The sequence below is a fragment of the Tursiops truncatus genome, chromosome 16 (assembly GCF_011762595.2).
Source record: "Tursiops truncatus isolate mTurTru1 chromosome 16, mTurTru1.mat.Y, whole genome shotgun sequence".
NCBI lineage: Eukaryota > Metazoa > Chordata > Mammalia > Artiodactyla > Delphinidae > Tursiops > Tursiops truncatus.
Window position 1 is genome coordinate 80,391,259 of NC_047049.1, and position 16,850 is coordinate 80,408,108.

General features: G+C 50.3%; 1 protein-coding gene across 6 annotated transcripts in view; it reads right to left on the bottom strand.

Annotated features, from left to right (window-relative positions):
• Nucleotides 1-16,850, bottom strand: part of DISC1 (DISC1 scaffold protein) — a 342,719-nt gene that overhangs the window by 274,885 nt on the left and 50,984 nt on the right. For all 6 annotated transcript variants that reach the window (XM_033842010.2, XM_073793660.1, XM_073793662.1 and 3 more), the window contains exons 2-3: nucleotides 11,351-12,306; nucleotides 5,044-5,113 (exon numbers count right to left, since the gene is read on the bottom strand). In XM_033842010.2, coding sequence (XP_033697901.1) covers nucleotides 5,044-5,113; nucleotides 11,351-12,306 — 1,026 coding nt within the window. The remainder of the gene's footprint in view (nucleotides 1-5,043; nucleotides 5,114-11,350; nucleotides 12,307-16,850) is intronic.

The window sequence follows — 16,850 nt, forward strand, 5'->3', positions numbered from 1 at the left end:
ATGCTTTAATCTGCTACAAATGAAAGGGATAGATATCATATGTAGAGAAGCCCTCTGGGTTTATCCAGCTCCAATCCCAAGTAGGTGTTACATGACTGCGCACCCTTAGCACGCGTGAAAAATGCCAGCACACAAACCTGCACACACGGTGATGCTAAAAGCCACCACTGGCTGAGATCTCCGCCCTTAGCTCACAGAATCAGAGATTCTCCTGTAAAGAGGAAAAGACCCAAAGACAATGCAACCAAGGGACGTAAATGGCATACTGTACATATGCTCGTTCTGCGGCGTTTGTTTTTACGTGTCGCCTGTCTCCCAACTTTTCAATTTTTACCTAAAATAGGAGGCAGACACACAAGCTTTCCTTCTTGTGAGAATGATGCTAGAGACCAGCACTGAGTTAACGCGAGTGCTCAGCTCCTAATAACCTAATGGTTTTAGAGAAAATCACGGACCGTTTTCCTGATGCATCCCCAGCGTGGAGCCCTCATCCGTCCCTTCCCTGGTGGTCACATAAATAAGAGTTTCCAGAATCCAAAACCTTCCTAGCTAGGTTTTATCCCCACAGCTCCTACAGAGCTGTTTTCCACGTTGGGATGCAAGAGGCTTTAGACCCAGCGAGGCCGGAGGCCAAGCAGAAGGACGGCCGGAGCACACGCTGGTCCTCTCTGAGCAGCTCCCATGGCCTCGCCTGACAACGAGGGTGGTGACACCTCCTCCCGGGAACTGGCCAAGGTCTCAGTTGATGGTGACTTGCATGTTTCTTGTGGCATTTTTCACAAGTGATAAGGGTGCAATCAGTTGAGTAACACCTACTTGAGATTTGAGTGTCTGTTTGTGTGTTTAATGAAGCCCTGTCATCCCAGGACAAGGGGAGACATTACAAGCACCCCTCAGAGCAACGGAGGGTAAGCCCTGTGGATAACGTGCCAGAAGGATGATGTTTCCAGACCCTGGGAGCTGGGGAGAGGAGGGAACGGTGTGGGCAGGAGGCTGCGGACAGACGCTGCACCCACATTCACATCAGAGTTCAGGGCAGCTCTTTTCAAGTCAGAACACAAAAAACAGTACGGGCTGCCGAGAGTCACATTTCTGCTCTGGGGACCCCAGCATGGTACCCGCCTCCCACAGACTCTGCTGTCCTGCGGGTATAAAAAGGACCAGATTCTACTCAAGCTTGTCTTCTGCTTCCTAGGCTCGGATGAAATGCAGTGAAAAGGAATCCGGGGGTTTTCGCTGTCTCAGTCACGTCTGAGTTCTGAGACGAGAAGGCATTAAACTTCAGGAAGCCCCGGGAGGACATTCATTGTGGGGTCCCCGTGAAAGAAAGGGGTGTTGGCTTCGATAATCTGCACACTCACCGAAGAGCCACTGTGGATAGAGAAATCTTGCTAAAGAAAGATTCAGAAAAAAAAAGAAAATGATGGCAACTTAGACAAGAACCGGCCGCTTTCTAGCAGTTTCATGCTTGGCCTCTGCTGTGATCATTTTTCTCTCGATGCCTCACATTTTTATTGTGCTAGAATTCTGTCACAATGACTGTTGGTGGAGACAAGGAGAGAGAAAGGAAGGCAGTGCTGGCCATTCTTCACTCCAAGAAGGAAAGTCCAGACAAGCAGGAAGGCCAGCTCTGCGACGCGGGTAGCAGACATGGTCACTGGGGGACACGGGAGGCCAGGGCGTGTGAGAGGCCACAGATCCACGCAGGAACAGCTAGGACAGTAACCATATTGAAATCCGTGGTCCATCACAGACTTAGAGAATGAATTTACGGCAACCAGCAGGGAAGGGTGGAGGGAAGGGATGGTTAGGGAGTTTGGGATTGACATGCACATACTGCTATATTTATTCAATAAAATGGATAACCAACAAGGACCTACCGTATAGCAGAGGGAACTCTGCTCAATGTTATGTGGCAGCCTGGATGGGAGGGCAGTTTGGAGGAGACTAGATACACGTTTGTGTATGGCTAAGTCACTTTGCTGTGCACCTGAGACTATCAAAACGTAGTTAATCGGCTCTACTCCAACATAAAATTAAAAGTTTAAAAAAAAAAGATTAAAAAAAATTGTTTTAAGGTGAAAGAAAGGAAGGGAGGGAGGGAGGGAAAGAAAGAAAGAAAATCATGGTCCACGCTCTGCTTTTCTCCCTCCCAGCACATCACAGACCCTGGTCGCTCCTTCCCCATCTCTGGACAGCAGTGTCTCCCACTGTGGGACTCTGAGGTCTCATCCTTGCCCCCCAGTGGACATGGGATAAGCAGTAATGCGCTGAAGCATTTTGAGCCTCTAGGAGAAAGACGCTAAGCACATACCAAATAGCAACATTCTTTCTCTCACAAGCCCTCCCAGCTTTATGCAAGAATATAAGGAAATATTAATCTTCCTTCCCTAGTGAGGGAGAGATGTATTAGAGGCCTGAGAGGGTTTCCCCACAAGGCATCAGCGGGTAACTCTGCCAGCCCTTTAATGAGATAAAACACGGAACTTCCTATTCTGGGCTTATGGCTCCTTGCTCTGGAACACAAAGCCATTTTTATGAGTGAATCTAGAAAGAAAGAGAGAAAAGCAAAAAAAAGCCAAGGGGATAAGGTCACCCTCTAGATGCTACTGGCTAACCTCATGGACACCGGCAGACGCCGTCCCCAGAGACAGAGCACAGCTGCACAGCTGCTGCTAACAGAAAAAGAAGGGAGCCCACACGAAGACTAAATGCTGAGTGGCAAGAAATTCTCAGCAACTCTGCAAATGTTTATTAGTAACCCTGCATAAACTAGAGGAGAAAGGAAATTGTATTCAAATCCTATCTCAACAAATCTCATGACAACAAGCTCTCCACCTCAACGCTGTCCAAGCTTCCCTAATGCCATAGCGATCAGTTTACGAGAATTTATTGATCACCTACTATGTGCCAGCCCATGTCCATGCACTGGGCCCTGCAGCGATCCATTTCAGACAACAGCCCGTTTCAAATCTCCTTTCAAGGCAAGCAGACTTTGGGATGGGGGCTTAGAGCAGTGGTGGCTCTTCCAGCTCCTGGCCCTTCTGTAAAATGCCCTTCCAGCATATCCTACTCACCCCTTAGGGCCTAGATACACTGCCACCTCCACCAGGAGGGACAAGGCCCATGGACTGAACCCCACCTGCCGGACTCAGCTGGCCACTGTACCACAGGCCTGATTCTCCATGGAGGAAAGTCCTACACCAGCGTTTGCCCAAATGTCAACATGCACCCCAATCACCTGGAAGGCTTGGGAAAGTACAGAATGCTGGGCCTACCCCAAAACTTTTCCTTCGGTACACAGTGACATACAAACAAGGAAAAACGATAGGCAGAAACACTGGATAAAGGTGCCTTTATTCTTTTAGCTTCCCTGTGAGGTGTGTCCCGTTCAACCTCGCCCCCTGAGGGGTTTCAGAGACATTTGGAGAAAAGACTAAAGAAGTGAGGCCTTCATTTCATGAAGCCCGTCGAGAGAACCACGTCCAGAATGTCCAAGTTTTCCTTGATCAGAAAAAGAGGGCGTGGTTTTCCACCTGTGTCAGAAGCTTTGTGTGTTGCAGAGAGAGCCGTGTTGTTAAAGGAACCAAGACTCAGCCCGTGGAAGAGAAAATAAACGTGCGCCACAGCTGGGAGCCTCAAAACCTAGGTGTAATTGTCTTCCGGAGACAGAAGCCCCCAGGGGCACCCTGGTCCAGGAACAGCTCATCTGCTCTTGGTCTACAGCTGGGCGGGGGGAACGGGCTACTTCCCCAAGCCTCGGACCTGCTTCCTCTCCCGCACCCCTCACCCTCCATCTGGCCTCATTCTGAAATCGAAACGGCCTGTCAAAGAGAAGTGGCAGAGTTTACAGAGTTCCGCCTCCATCCCCAAATTCCTCTCCTTCCTCCCACCCCCCATCACTCTCTACGCCCCACCCCAATGGTGTATGAGGACTCCAGACAGCAAGAGCTCCGGATGTCTCCTAGAATAGCATTTGCACCCTCCTTGTGGAAGTCGCTCACCCCATTCCTGTAGCGTCCCATTTCCTAATGGTCTGTGGCAAATCCCCTGGGAAACCAGAATATGGGCCCATGAGGTTGAAGACCAAGCCTCACGGCTACCCAGCTTCCTGGGGACCCTTAGATCTACATCGTTTCCAGACCAAACGTCGGTGTGCTAAGCTTGGTTATCACCGGCAGTCTACCTCAAGTTCATGAGTGGCTGGCGGAAGCTGGGAGTCCTTTTAGGCCCTCTCTTTTCCCCTGACCCAGCAGACATGGGTGTGAGATATTGCAGTCGGCACCTGCGTCCTTAAGATCCTTCCCAAGCCAACCATACCTGCGACCTTCCCTTGAACACAGCGCACCCTGTGTCCCCTCGGCTGCCATGACTGCCCTCGTCTGCTATGACCCAACTCCTGTTTGGGTGTCTCATTCTGTTTTTTCGGGCTTCTGACCAGCTCTTCCGTCATCATGTTATGACTTCTCCTTTCCAGCTTGGCTACTTCAGGCCATCTACACGGGCATTTGGATACATTCGTGCCCACTGGCACAGCCTGGCATCATCTCTTGAGCTCATCCCATCTCCTACACCTGGTCCCCGAGACCATGAAGTCAGAAAGCTCCACGAGGGCTCATACCCACAGGCATCCCAAGGTCAGATACTGTGTCCACCTCACTCTCCTATTCCTTCCACAGTGCCAAGCACACAGTAGGTGTTCAACAAATATTTTCTGATGCATGAATAACGTTTAGATATATCACACCTTAGGCAGATAGATGATGAGTTAATATAATTTATATTGTGCCAGTACTCAGAGTGTTTCTGGACAATCAATAAAGTTATACTTAGGACCCAAAGGATTATTGCTCATCAAGTGCTTCGAAATCCACAAAATAACAGTGTTGGAAAATAGTCAACTGTTACTGAGTGGAGGTGATCAAAGGAACAGAGTACGTGATTCATCTGGGGTGTGGAGGATAGGGGTAAGTAAGGCGGGAAAGAGAAATTGGACATTATGGAAAAAAGGAAGAAAGAATCAATAAGCAAAGTAAAACTCACCCTTATCATAATCATCTTCCTCAACCGCTTTTTCTTGAAGTTTCTGAAGCTTTAATCTTAAGGATTTTACCTATGTTGGTTTGAAGGGGGAAAAACGAAAACCAAATTACAATCGCATTCACGCAAACTTATTTTGCTAAAGCTAAGAACGCTTAGAAACTATTTCGAAGCTGAACCACTTTATTCTCCTTTAAAAAAAGAACCACAAATGTACGTTTTCTCGATGCCAGATGCATTTGTTTCTCCAAAAAAAGTTATACAGAGAAAAAGTGTAATTGGAGCATAAAATCCACAAAAAGAGTTAGAATGTTATTTTAAACAAAAACATCACGCTGTACCCTTACCTGTGTGAAAAATGCATAACAAAAAGGAATACTAATTTCCTGACCTGACCAAATGGTTCCTGTTCAAAACACCACATTAAAATTGTGGAAGTAAACACACCAACGTTAGAAGAGAGACAAAGAGAAGAAAAGCATGAACTTCAACTCGACAGCGTGTCCTGAGGGCGTGGCAAGAATGAAAAGAAGGACTTTACCAAAGATGTCCTATGGTTCACACCCCTTCCACTACAGAAAAGGGCACTGTCTGACTTAACACGCACGTGGACTCAACGATCCCATCACTTGTCTGAGAATCACCAACGTGTTCATTTGTAATTATTTCTCTTCTCAACAGGAGGCCCCGGGATTTTCTGCAGGGAGAGTCTTAGCCTATGGATGAGTGGATTTAAGCTTGCTCCCTGAAAACCTGCTTCCTCCCATCCTTTGCCAGCTCACACCTACCTCGCCTTCCACACCTGGCTCAGGTGTCACCCCCACCAGTCCATGTGTAAAGTCCTTCCTCTCTCTGGCCGTCGTCACCTGTACTTGTACTTACGCACAAGATCCGAGCCATCGAACAAATATTTACTCTAAGTGTCAGGCATTGTTTGAGGGGTTGCAGATAACGGCACGAAATTCTTAGCCCTCTAGCTTTACAATTTCGTGTAGGAAGGCAAAAAAAATAAACATAATAAGTAAGTTTTATGGAGCCTTAGAAATGGATTAGCGTTATGGAAGAAGGAAAAAGTCGAACCACGTCGGGGGGTCAGGAATGCTGGCAGACAGTGGGGTTGCGATTGTCAGTAAAATCTCATTGAGAAGGTGACATCTGAGCAAAGATGCATATACGTGGTTAGGGAGTGACCCGTGAGGCTCTCCGGGAGAAACACGTTCCGAGAGAGAGAGGAGCTGGCACAAAGGCTCCGGGCAGCAGTGCTCTGGGCTCAGCAAAGCAGAGCAGGAGGCCACCGGGCCTGGAAAGGCTTGGTTAAAGGGGAAATTGTAGGAAGTGAGGTCAGAGGGGTAATGAGGAATGTGGGACGAAGAAACATGAAGTTTAAACATTTAAAAGGTCTGATTTCGGGGCTTCCCTGGTGGTGCAGTGGTTAAGAATCCGCCTGCCAATGCAGGGGACATGGTTTTTCAGCCCTGGTCCGGGAGGATCCCACATGCCACGGAGCGGCTGGGCCCGTGAGCCATGGTCGCTGAGCCTGCACGTCCAAAGCCTGTGCTCCGCAGTGGGAGAGGCCCGCGTACCGCAAAAAAAAACAAAAAAAGAAAAAACCGGAATCACTTTGCTGCTCACCTGAAACTAACACGAAATTGTAAATCAACTAGACTCCAATAAAAACAATTTTTTAAAAAAAACTTTATACCAAATGTGAAAAAAAAAGGCCACCAGAGAAAAGGGAACCCTCCTGCACTGTTGGTGAGAATGTAAACTGATACAGCCACTATGGAGAACAGTATAGAGGTTCCTTAAAAAACTAAAAATAGAAGAAAAAAAAAAAAACTAAAAATAGAACTACCATACGACCCAGCAATCCCACTACTGGGCATATACCCAGAGAAAACCATGATTCAAAAAGAGTCATGTACCAGTGTTCATTGCAGCACTATTTACAATAGCCAGGACATGGAAGCAACCTAAGTGTCCATCGACAGATGAATGGATAAAGAAGATGTGGCACATATATACAATGGAATATTACTCAGCCAAAAAAGGAAAGAAATTGAGTTATTTGTAGTGAGGTGGATGGACGTAGAGTCTGTCATACAGAGTGAAGTAAGTCAGAAAGAGAAAAACAAATATGGTATGCTAACGCATATATACAGAATCTAAAAAAGCGGTACTGATGAACCTAGTGGCAGGGCAGGAATACAGACACAGACGTAGAGAAGGGACTTGAGGACGCGAGGAGGGGGAAGGGCAAGCTGGGACAAAGTGAGAGAGTGGCATGGACATATATACACTACCAAACGTAAAATAGCTAGTGGGAAGCAGCCGCATAGCACAGGGAGATCAGCTCGGTGCTCTGTGACCACCTAGAGGGGTGGGATAGGGAGGGTGGGAGGGAGGGAGACGCAAGAGGGAGGAGATATGGGGATATATGTATACGTATAGCTGATTCACTTTGTTGTACAGCAGAAACTAACACACCACTGTAATGCAACTGTACTCCAATAAAGATGTGAAAAAAAAAATAGTCCACCAAACGGACACTAGTTTACAGTCTGAGCTGAAACAAGACCTCAACTAGAAACTGCATGTCGGGTGGCTCAAATTTTTAGCCATTCTGTCCATGTCCACAAACGACCAGCAAAGCACCGTGAGCACTGACTTTGGTCTTCGATAAATCTGAGCAAGTAAGTGAATTCCCAAATACAGAATCCGCGAATACGGAGGATGGACTGTATTTAAAAGGAGCTAAAACTCAAATTCCTGAGATTTGCATTTTTACTTCAGGAGAGGGGAAAGGGGGTGAAGGAAGGAGAATATAATATCTGAAAGGTGCACTAGAATCCCCATCTTCCAAGGGATCTTTTGGAAGAGCCCAACCCTCTCCCCAGTCCTGTAGCCCAAATGAGCAATCTGGGGTCTCCGCACAAACATGATGGAAAAAGCAAGGTCTCCCTCATCACACACAACTCCACCTCTTCCTCCACCTGAAGCAAAATCTGCCTTCCTGTTAGTCCTACACCCTGGCCCGAGTCCCTTCTGTTACTCCCACCGCCCTGAAGCAAGGTCATCCCTCTTCCACACATCAGACATTCAAATCACTGGAAACAGCATCATGTTTCTCGCCGTCCAGGTGCTGGATGACCATAAACAAAGATACTTAAACAACAGATAAACTGGGTCCAGAGCCTACCATTCGAGACAAGATACGAGTTTAATTTGAACTGTGGGGAGACGACTGAATTCTTTTTTGAATTCAAATTCTCCTAATTTGAATTAGGAGAATTCAAATTTGAATTATTTCAAATTAGAATTCAAATTCTCCTAATCTGAGCTATTTCTCTAATGTTAATAATGAGCAATATTCTGGTTTCTTGCTAGGTACCAGAACCGGTCTGAAGCCCTGCACATGGACGGGCACTTAATCCTCACGACCATCTAATGAGGTAGGGGCTGTGGTTACCTCCACCCTCTACGAGAGCATCTTGAGGCGCAGAACAGTGAAGCAAATGACCTCAGGTCACACAGCAAGGAAAGGAAAGCGCCGGGCTACCACCCAGGCAGTCCCACCAGCCTGCCAGGAGTGCGAGCCCACGGGTGACCCAGCAGTAACCAAGACCCCACAAAATAACTCTGCAGTGGGTTATGACCAATTATTCATTTTGAAAAGCTGCATGTGGGCTATCAAGGAGAAAAGAAGAGCTATAGCTAGGGTGGGTTTTATTTCTTTTCAAAACTAAAAATCATGAAATCCAAAAGGTGAGTCAAGGTGGTTCTCCCCAGCCACAGACCCTGGAATTCCAGCTCCCGGGCCCCCCAGTGTCTCGCTAGTGCAGAGACTGGCATGGTGAACCCGTGGCACAGCTGGGCCCCCAGAGAGCACATCTACTCAGGGTTTCACAGACTCCAATTTACCAAAACTCCTAGGTTCACAGGAGGACACGATCTACATCTGGGTAAGAAGAGTTAAAAGGAAGGGAAAAACTATTGGTACCGCCAAAACTCAGGGGGCCGGATCTCGTGAACTGACGGCAGCGGACCCATTGCCAGGCAAGTTTCTGTTTGTTTAGTTATTTGGGAGGTAGGGAAGCTAGTCTTTATAACCGCATTCTACTTTTGCTTGACTTGGGTCAAAACTTGGATTTTTGAAACAGAGAAATGCAGATATGTTGCCGAGATTTTTTTTTTTAAAGCTCACAGAACTAACGTGTTGGAAATTGGCATTTAGAGTCTGAAAAGCACAATGGTGCAAACCTCCACTGAGTGTCTGGATCCTTGTATGTGCAGCTCTCAGCATCTCTCCTTATGCCTCTGACAGTCAATCCAAGAAATCTATCAATTAGATACCTGTGTCCCATCTTAGCAAGATAAATTATTTCACTAAAACTAAAAGTTAATCAAGGACCAGGCAGTATGCGAGGCATCAGGCATCCAAAAATGTCTCAGCAAAGTGACCTGTAGCCAAGGAGCTCATGGTCAAGTGAGGAACTTGGACGCCAAACAAAGGATTATTGACGTGACGAGTGCTGTAACGGGGCACGTGCAAAGGGCTGTGGGAACGGAAGAGAATGGAGGGAATCATTTGGTCTCGGGCGGTAAGAGAGGTGTCACGTGGAAGTGGCTTTGAAGTCACACCAGAAGGGAAAAGGAGAGCTGGGCAGGTGGCACAGTGCAGGAAGGTCATTCCAGGCAGAGGCCAGAGGCACGGGAACAGGAAGCAGCCCCCCGCGGCTGAGCCGGCAGCAGTAAGGCGTCTGGATAGCCAGGCAGCTGGAGCAGGTCGGGAAGGGTCTCAATTGTGAGGATGAGGAATTTGGAGACCGTCTGAGAGAAGCAACAAATCACCCAAGGCTTTAAGCCAAAGAATGACGCCATCCCAGCAGTGTTCCCGAAGATAACGCTGCTGGCCACGCGGAGGATGAACTGGGGAAGAGAGACACTGGAGGAAAGTAACTACATCAGGAACCTGTTGCAGGACCCAAGTGCAAGATAAGGCTTTGAACCAGGCAGGGGCCGTGGCCGTGACCGCGAGAGCGGGTTAGCTTGGAGGTGGAGCAGAGGTGGGCAGCAAGGTGGAGGGAGGTGTCGAAGAGGCTGCAGCTCCTCTCAGAAGCTGGATGGATTGTATTAACTCAAATCGACAATTACAGATCGACAGCGAGGCCCGTTAGAGCGGGTTTGGTGGGAAAGACAGTGGCATCAGTTCGGAACCCATCTGGCTCAAAGATTCCACGCATCACCTGGGAACAGAGACCCCCACGCTGGCCCAGCTGCACTGTCTCCCTGGGTGACAAATCGATGGCTGGACTGGGACAGCACAAACAGGGACGGGGCCAGGAACATCAGGCCACAGGTAAGGGATCGAGGGTGAGTGAGATCAGCTGCTGGGAATGAAGCTGAGCCTCACACTTTCAGGTACTCCTTCCAAATCCTGATGAGATGGGCTCTACTTCCCTGCTTACGTGTACACATGCCACACACGCGCGCGCACATACACATGCACGCATACACACGCACACACATACTCGTGCACACACCCCAGAAGGGAAACAGTCTTTCAACAGGACGAGCCAATGGGTCCCCACAAAGCATCTCCGCCCGGGTTTCTCTGGGAACTCTTCGGCGTTAAACACCCCTGCCTACTCCCAGGTGTACCCACCCCTCAGATAACTGGGTGGACAGCAACATCATGATGCTAGGACCGACATCTCTACGTCCTGTCCCAATTTCCAAAGCACTTACATTCCCACTTGAACCACAGAACAATCCCGTGTGGTGTTATCGGCTCTAAATAAGGAAACTGAGGGGCTGAGAGGTTTAGCAACCAGAAACAAAGTGTCCCAGCTCTACGTCAGGAGCTCCCACGGCTACAGCACAACCTGAGTGCTGTAAACGCAGAAGCAGCTCTGGTTCGCCGCCAGTTCAGAGCAACACTGTGTTTATATCCCTCTACCCTGTCCACACACCAGCCAGCTGCATCTCCCCTGTTCCCTGGCCCCAAGCCCCTGTTTCAAAGCAAAGCTCAGCTGAGCTAACCCTGCATCGCTCAGGCTAGATACTGCGGAGGACCTGCAGCTCAACAGGCAACGAACCTAAGCATCTAAGGGACAGAGAAAATGAGAACAGATTCGAGTTCAAGCTGGAAGAGAAGAGACAGCAGGGAGGCAACATCTTTTTGCAGCCAGCAGCCAGGGGAGCTGCCAGCAGGGAGCTGGGCAAGCCCAGAAGTGCTGTTTCCTGCCCTCTGTCCAGAACTAATCTGAGCCGTGACCACCACCAGCCCACAGGCTGGGGAGACACCCACCTCCAGCCGCCTCTGCTGGCCCTGCAGGCAGTGCCACAGTGCCAGCTTGCATTTGCTAAGCAGAGGGTCCCAACGGAGAGCATCCCCCGAGCTGCCGCCCTCCAACCACGAGGGGTCCGGGGCGCGGGAGGAGGTGGCATCCGTGTCCAACAAGGGAAGCGTCTCACACTCCAGCCTGGGGCCGCCCCCCGAGGTCTGCGCAGCGTCTGCCAGGCCCGGAGGGGCCTTGAGAGCGAAAGGGGAGGAGAGGACCCGCGGGTGCTCGCGGGCTCCGTCCAAGCTGGCAGCCTTGGCCTCCGTCTCCTCGGGGCTCCGACGCGGGGCCTCGGCCTCTCTGGATGGCGGGCAGCCTTCTGCTTCTCCCCGTTCCCCAGCGGAACCCAGGGAGAGGCGAATGAAACTAAAGCTGGAGGTGAAGACATCCTGAGAGCCGGCAGCGGGGGAGGGGGCCTCGGGGCCACTTCCGAGGCCGCAGCTGGTGCCCCTCACCTCCTCCGGGGACAGACAGCTTTTGGTCCAGACTGCTTCCTGGCGAGGGCTTGGGGCCTCGTGACTGTCCATGGATGGCAGCTCCCCCGGACACCCGGCGTCCCCGGGGCGCCTCTTGGGCAGGGTGGTACCAGCCCTGGGCTGAGTCCCACGGAGCCCTGGGCTTCCTCTCACGGCCACCAGAGCCAGGCCTCGGTGGCCCACGGAGGTCAGAGCTAAGGCTGCTGTGCTCCTGGGAACGGGGCTCCCAACCGAGGGACCTCGCCACTGGCCTCCACACGGCTCGGCCCTGGACTCAGCGTGGTGGGACTCCTCACCGCGCGCCCCTCCCTGGGCCCGGAACAGGGCGCCCACTGGCGGGGAGAGGAACCCGATCCGGGGCCCAGCTGCGCTTCTCATGTAGCCCGGCCTCCGTGCCAGCCGCCTCCTCCGAAAAGACGCTGCCGGTCGTAAGCGATCTTCACTGCCTGGGAAGAAAGAGAAAACAGCACCGTAAACACGCACATCTCCCTGGTTCAGCTGGAACTGCATCTGGAGAACATCCCCGGGTTCAGAGGTCATCCCTCGGGGCATCCGTCAGAGACGCTGGCTCAGTGGTCCCCGGGCCAACCTGGTATGAAAACTCTGATTATCCTTGGGAAGCGTCCGCCTAGCACGTGCAGACACAGCACAGCATCCCAGCTCCTCTGCTGAGCCGAACGGCTGGCACTGCTGTGAGTTGTGCCGACACGTCAGCGGGCACATTGCAGGCACGTCGGCAGCTCCTCTGAGCCTCCAGCATTCCTGCCCGGTGGTCTCTTAGGAGTATCAGCACTTTCACCCTGGAGCGGTCTGGAAGGCAAACGATCTGCAGCCGAATGCCAGCGCGCTCCCCCAAATGCGATCCAGTCACCTAACACGGCTCCTCTTAGCACGTACGTGTGGTTTCATCGTCTGAGTTACCCACGTCCCTGCACACCTGCGGACCGTGGAAAGCTGGCAGGGACACAATCTATGCCCATCTATTCATCTCACAGGGAATTACAGGAGGCCCTGCTCGCTGTGCTCTCCAGACCAGGGGCTGTGTTCCCTTCCCAGCTATGCGAGAGGGACAGAAACAGTGAAGATGGCTGATACCTGTCAGAGGCATGATGCTACAGCAGTTGGAGGGCGCAGGCTCTGGCAACTCATTGCCCGGTGCAAACCTGGTTGTGCCACTGCTGGCTGTGTGACCTTCCACAAGTTACTTAGCCTCTCTGTGCCTCAGTTTGCTTATCAGTAAAGTGGAAATACCCACAGTACCTCTCTCCTAGGGCGGTTGTGAGCATTAAACTAAACGAGTTACTAGAGGCAGGCAGCTCAGAACAGTGCCTGGCACTCGTAAGTGCGATGAAAGCGTCAGTTACTCTTTCAACATTTTAAAGCAGCCCGTTACTCATGATGTGTCTTCATCCGCATTTTCCTTTGCTCCCTACCAAAGTCATGTGAATCAAGCAGACCGGGAATTATAACTTTCCTTTCGTCATTAAGGAAACTGAGGCTCAGAGACATTAAAGCTGCAAGTGGCCGAGTGACCAGGGCCAAAGTCTCCTGACTCAGCCCACGCAGTGCTCTCACTTTGGGGCCCTGCCGCACCTCAAATGAGACTGGATGGGGAGGGTAAAAGCGGGAGCAGACAGCACGAAGCACGGCCGTACATACACACAGCCTGTGGCAGGAAGCGGAGTACAGCTCCCCGGCGGGTCCACGCATCTCTCCCCACCTCCCAGAACACAGATGCTCCCAGCATCCTCGTCATGGTAAACAGACAGCACTGGGCATCTAGGGTACCACTGTGTTATGATCGTGCCCTGCATTTAAGTTGCTCGATAAATGGTGAATGAATGAATGGATGCATGGATGGATGGATGGATAGATGGATGCATGGACGGACGGACAGACTGGGGCCCATCTGAGCCCCAAACACACGCTCTTTCTGTACCCTTTACCTCAAAGTATATCACTTAGGATGACAACTTGAAATGACAAAAAGTCAGAAGAAAGAATTTTCTTTTTTCTTCATTTATTTTTCTTTTCTTCCATGCAAAGCTGTAATCAGAAAAGGACATATGGAAAATGTATAGAAAATGTACAGAGGGATCATTAATAGGCCAAATTGGACCACTCACTAGGATGGCTACTAGCTACTACTAAACACACACACATACACACACACACAGAGAGAAAATAACAAGCGTTGATAAGAATGTGGAAAAATTGAAACCAGTGCGCACTATAGGTGGGAATATAAAATGGTACAGCTGAAAAGAGTATGAAAATTCCTCAAAAAATTAAAAATAGAATTACTACACGGCCCGGCAATTCCACTGCTTGGTATATACCCAAAAGAATTGAAATCACGTCTCAAAGAGATATTTGTACACCGTGTTCATTAGTGGCATTATTCACTGTAGACAAATATGGAAGCAACCCAAGTAGCCCTCAATGAATGGATGGAGAAAGCATGGTCTATCCGTAGTGGGAAATTACTCAGCCCTACAAGGGAGGGAAATTCCGACACCGGCTACAACATGGGCGAACCTCAATCCTGAGGACAAGATGCTAAGTGAAATAAGCCTGTCACAAAACGACAAACACAGCTTGATTCCGCTTATCTGAGGTCCCTAGAGGAGTCAAATTCATAGACAGAAAGCAGAAGGACGGTTGCCAGGGGCCAGAGGCAGGCAGTGGGCTGGGGGGGCAGGGGGAGTTAGTGTTCAGTGGGGACAGAGCTTCAGTTCGGGGATACGAGAAGGTTCTGTGGATGGATGGTGGTGACGGCTGCACGACGGTGCGAATGTGCTGAACGCCACTGAACTGTACACTTACAGACGGCTAAGAGGGTCCTTCTATGTTATACGCACTTTACCACAATAAAAAAAAAAATTGAGTAGACCGAATGGCGCCACCATACTCTCTGGTCCCAAGGAGACCCGTCCTTTCCCTCAGGGCTCTCGCGCCTGCACCAATGGGGCAGTCAGCACAGAGCTGCAGGGGCTCGGGACAGGGCGCAGGGAGGCCGAGAAGGATGAACTCTCCTCTGCCTGGAGAACCGGCAGAACAGCTTTTCAAGAACAAGGAATCCAAAAGAAAGGAGAGAACACTGAACTCTGGCTTCAGTTACCAAAGGCAAACGATCCAGCAATTTCATATCCTGAGAACGAAGTCCTGTGACATCTATATTGTCTTTTGGCTTAAAGAGACTTTTAACTAATGTTTTCATACAAGTCCAATCACCCAAATAACCCTTCTGAAGTTAAAAAGCAATGCTAAGTGGAAAATAATTTGCTTGAAATTTCATTTCTTTTCAAATGCCTCTGGGCCCTTGGGCCTGAGTAGCCCTTCGTAAAGCCACTCAACTAAGGGTCCGAAGTCCCCCCAGGCCAGGTCCAGCTGCCGTGCCAAGCAGTTCCCCGAGGGGAGCCCGTGTTCCTGGGGGTGGGAGGAGTTTCTGGTAAGATGCTGTCAGGCCACAGCGAGAGGCAGCGGTCGGGAATGGGGGTGGCCCAGCCTCTGAACCCACCTGTGCTCCAGACATGCCCCACTCCGGGTGTGAGCCTTCCAGAAGGCGGCCTCAGAAACAAAGACTGTCACACGCTATCAATCCTCACCCTCCAGAGAGGGCGGAGGAGCTGACAGAGTCGGATCCGGAGGGCACCTCTGGAATGAGCTAGAACGATCAGAAGAAACCCAGATGGGGCACACAGCTGCTCTGAAATCTCTAGGGAAAACCCCAGTTCCCCCATAACCAAAGTCCCCCTTTCCACTTTTTTTTTAATTGTTATTTTTTGAGGAAGTTTATGATGTCCCTCTGGCCAGAAACCAATTATTACTTACATATCCTGCCTGCGATCTGACCTGAAATCCAAGCCCTGCCTACACACCCGGCATTTGAGAAAGGGTTATGACGCATTCAGCGCTCGAGAGGAAGATTCCTTCCTGACACCTTGCTGCAGTCAGCTCTGGGAACAGAGATTCGAGGGTACAGGAAGTCAATCATGGCAACACGAGGGAAGGCCCGGAAACCAGCCGTGCCCTCTGCTCTTTGTAAAACCCAGAGATGGCTCCATTCTGCCCATCTGGCCCCGGAAAGGCTGGGGTGGAGACAAAGCTTCAGGCAACCTTCTCCATCCCGTGCAGCCCACGCTCCATCACAGGTTCTAGGGAGGGGAGCGCAGGTGTCTTACTTCCTTCCCATGGCGCAGACCTGCAGGTCCCTGTTTATGTGGGATCCCCACTCCACCTCCATCCAGCCCAGAGAGCTCTGAGACTGAAGGGAAGTGAAAGACAGGGGCTTTGACTAAACCCAGATGTCAAAGAGCTTCCATATACCGTCTGGATAAGGGACCCAGGAGTGCATACTTACATAACTTATGGGAAAAATTGGAGAAAGCCGATGTTACCAGCCAGGTCAGCAAGAATCCTGTCTGCCCTGCCTCTAACTCTCTCCCTCCACCTCTCCAGATCCCCCCCCCCATCCTCCAGCCCCTTCCCCATCAACTACTTCGTCCAGATCACCCAGCTCCCAGGCCTTCACCACGAGGCCACACCACTCCTCTCCCCAGTTTATTAAAACCCAGCACTGTCAGTTATCTTCTTTGCTGTATATAAATTGTCCCCAACTTACGCTACTGATAAGCTTCCTGAAGTCCTTACAATTCCCCCCGAAACTCCTAGTATACAGAGAAGGCATCCATATACGTCGGTCAGATCATACTCATTTTTGAACAGGAAATCTCAAATACGCAATTAAAAAAAAATGATACTCGTGAATTTACTCAGAAGATCTTAAAACCAAGCCCCAAAGTTAAAATCTACACAAAATGCTCAGGTGGGCTTGGGCAAGACCCTCAGTGACTCTAAGGCCCCGTGGGGAAAGCACGTCTGCCTCGGGAAGTGTAAACACAGGGGCTCAGAGGCCGCTGCTGGGGACGCAAAAAATAGTTAGAGAAAAGCAAACACACAAACACTTTACGAAATGTGACCTGGGTAT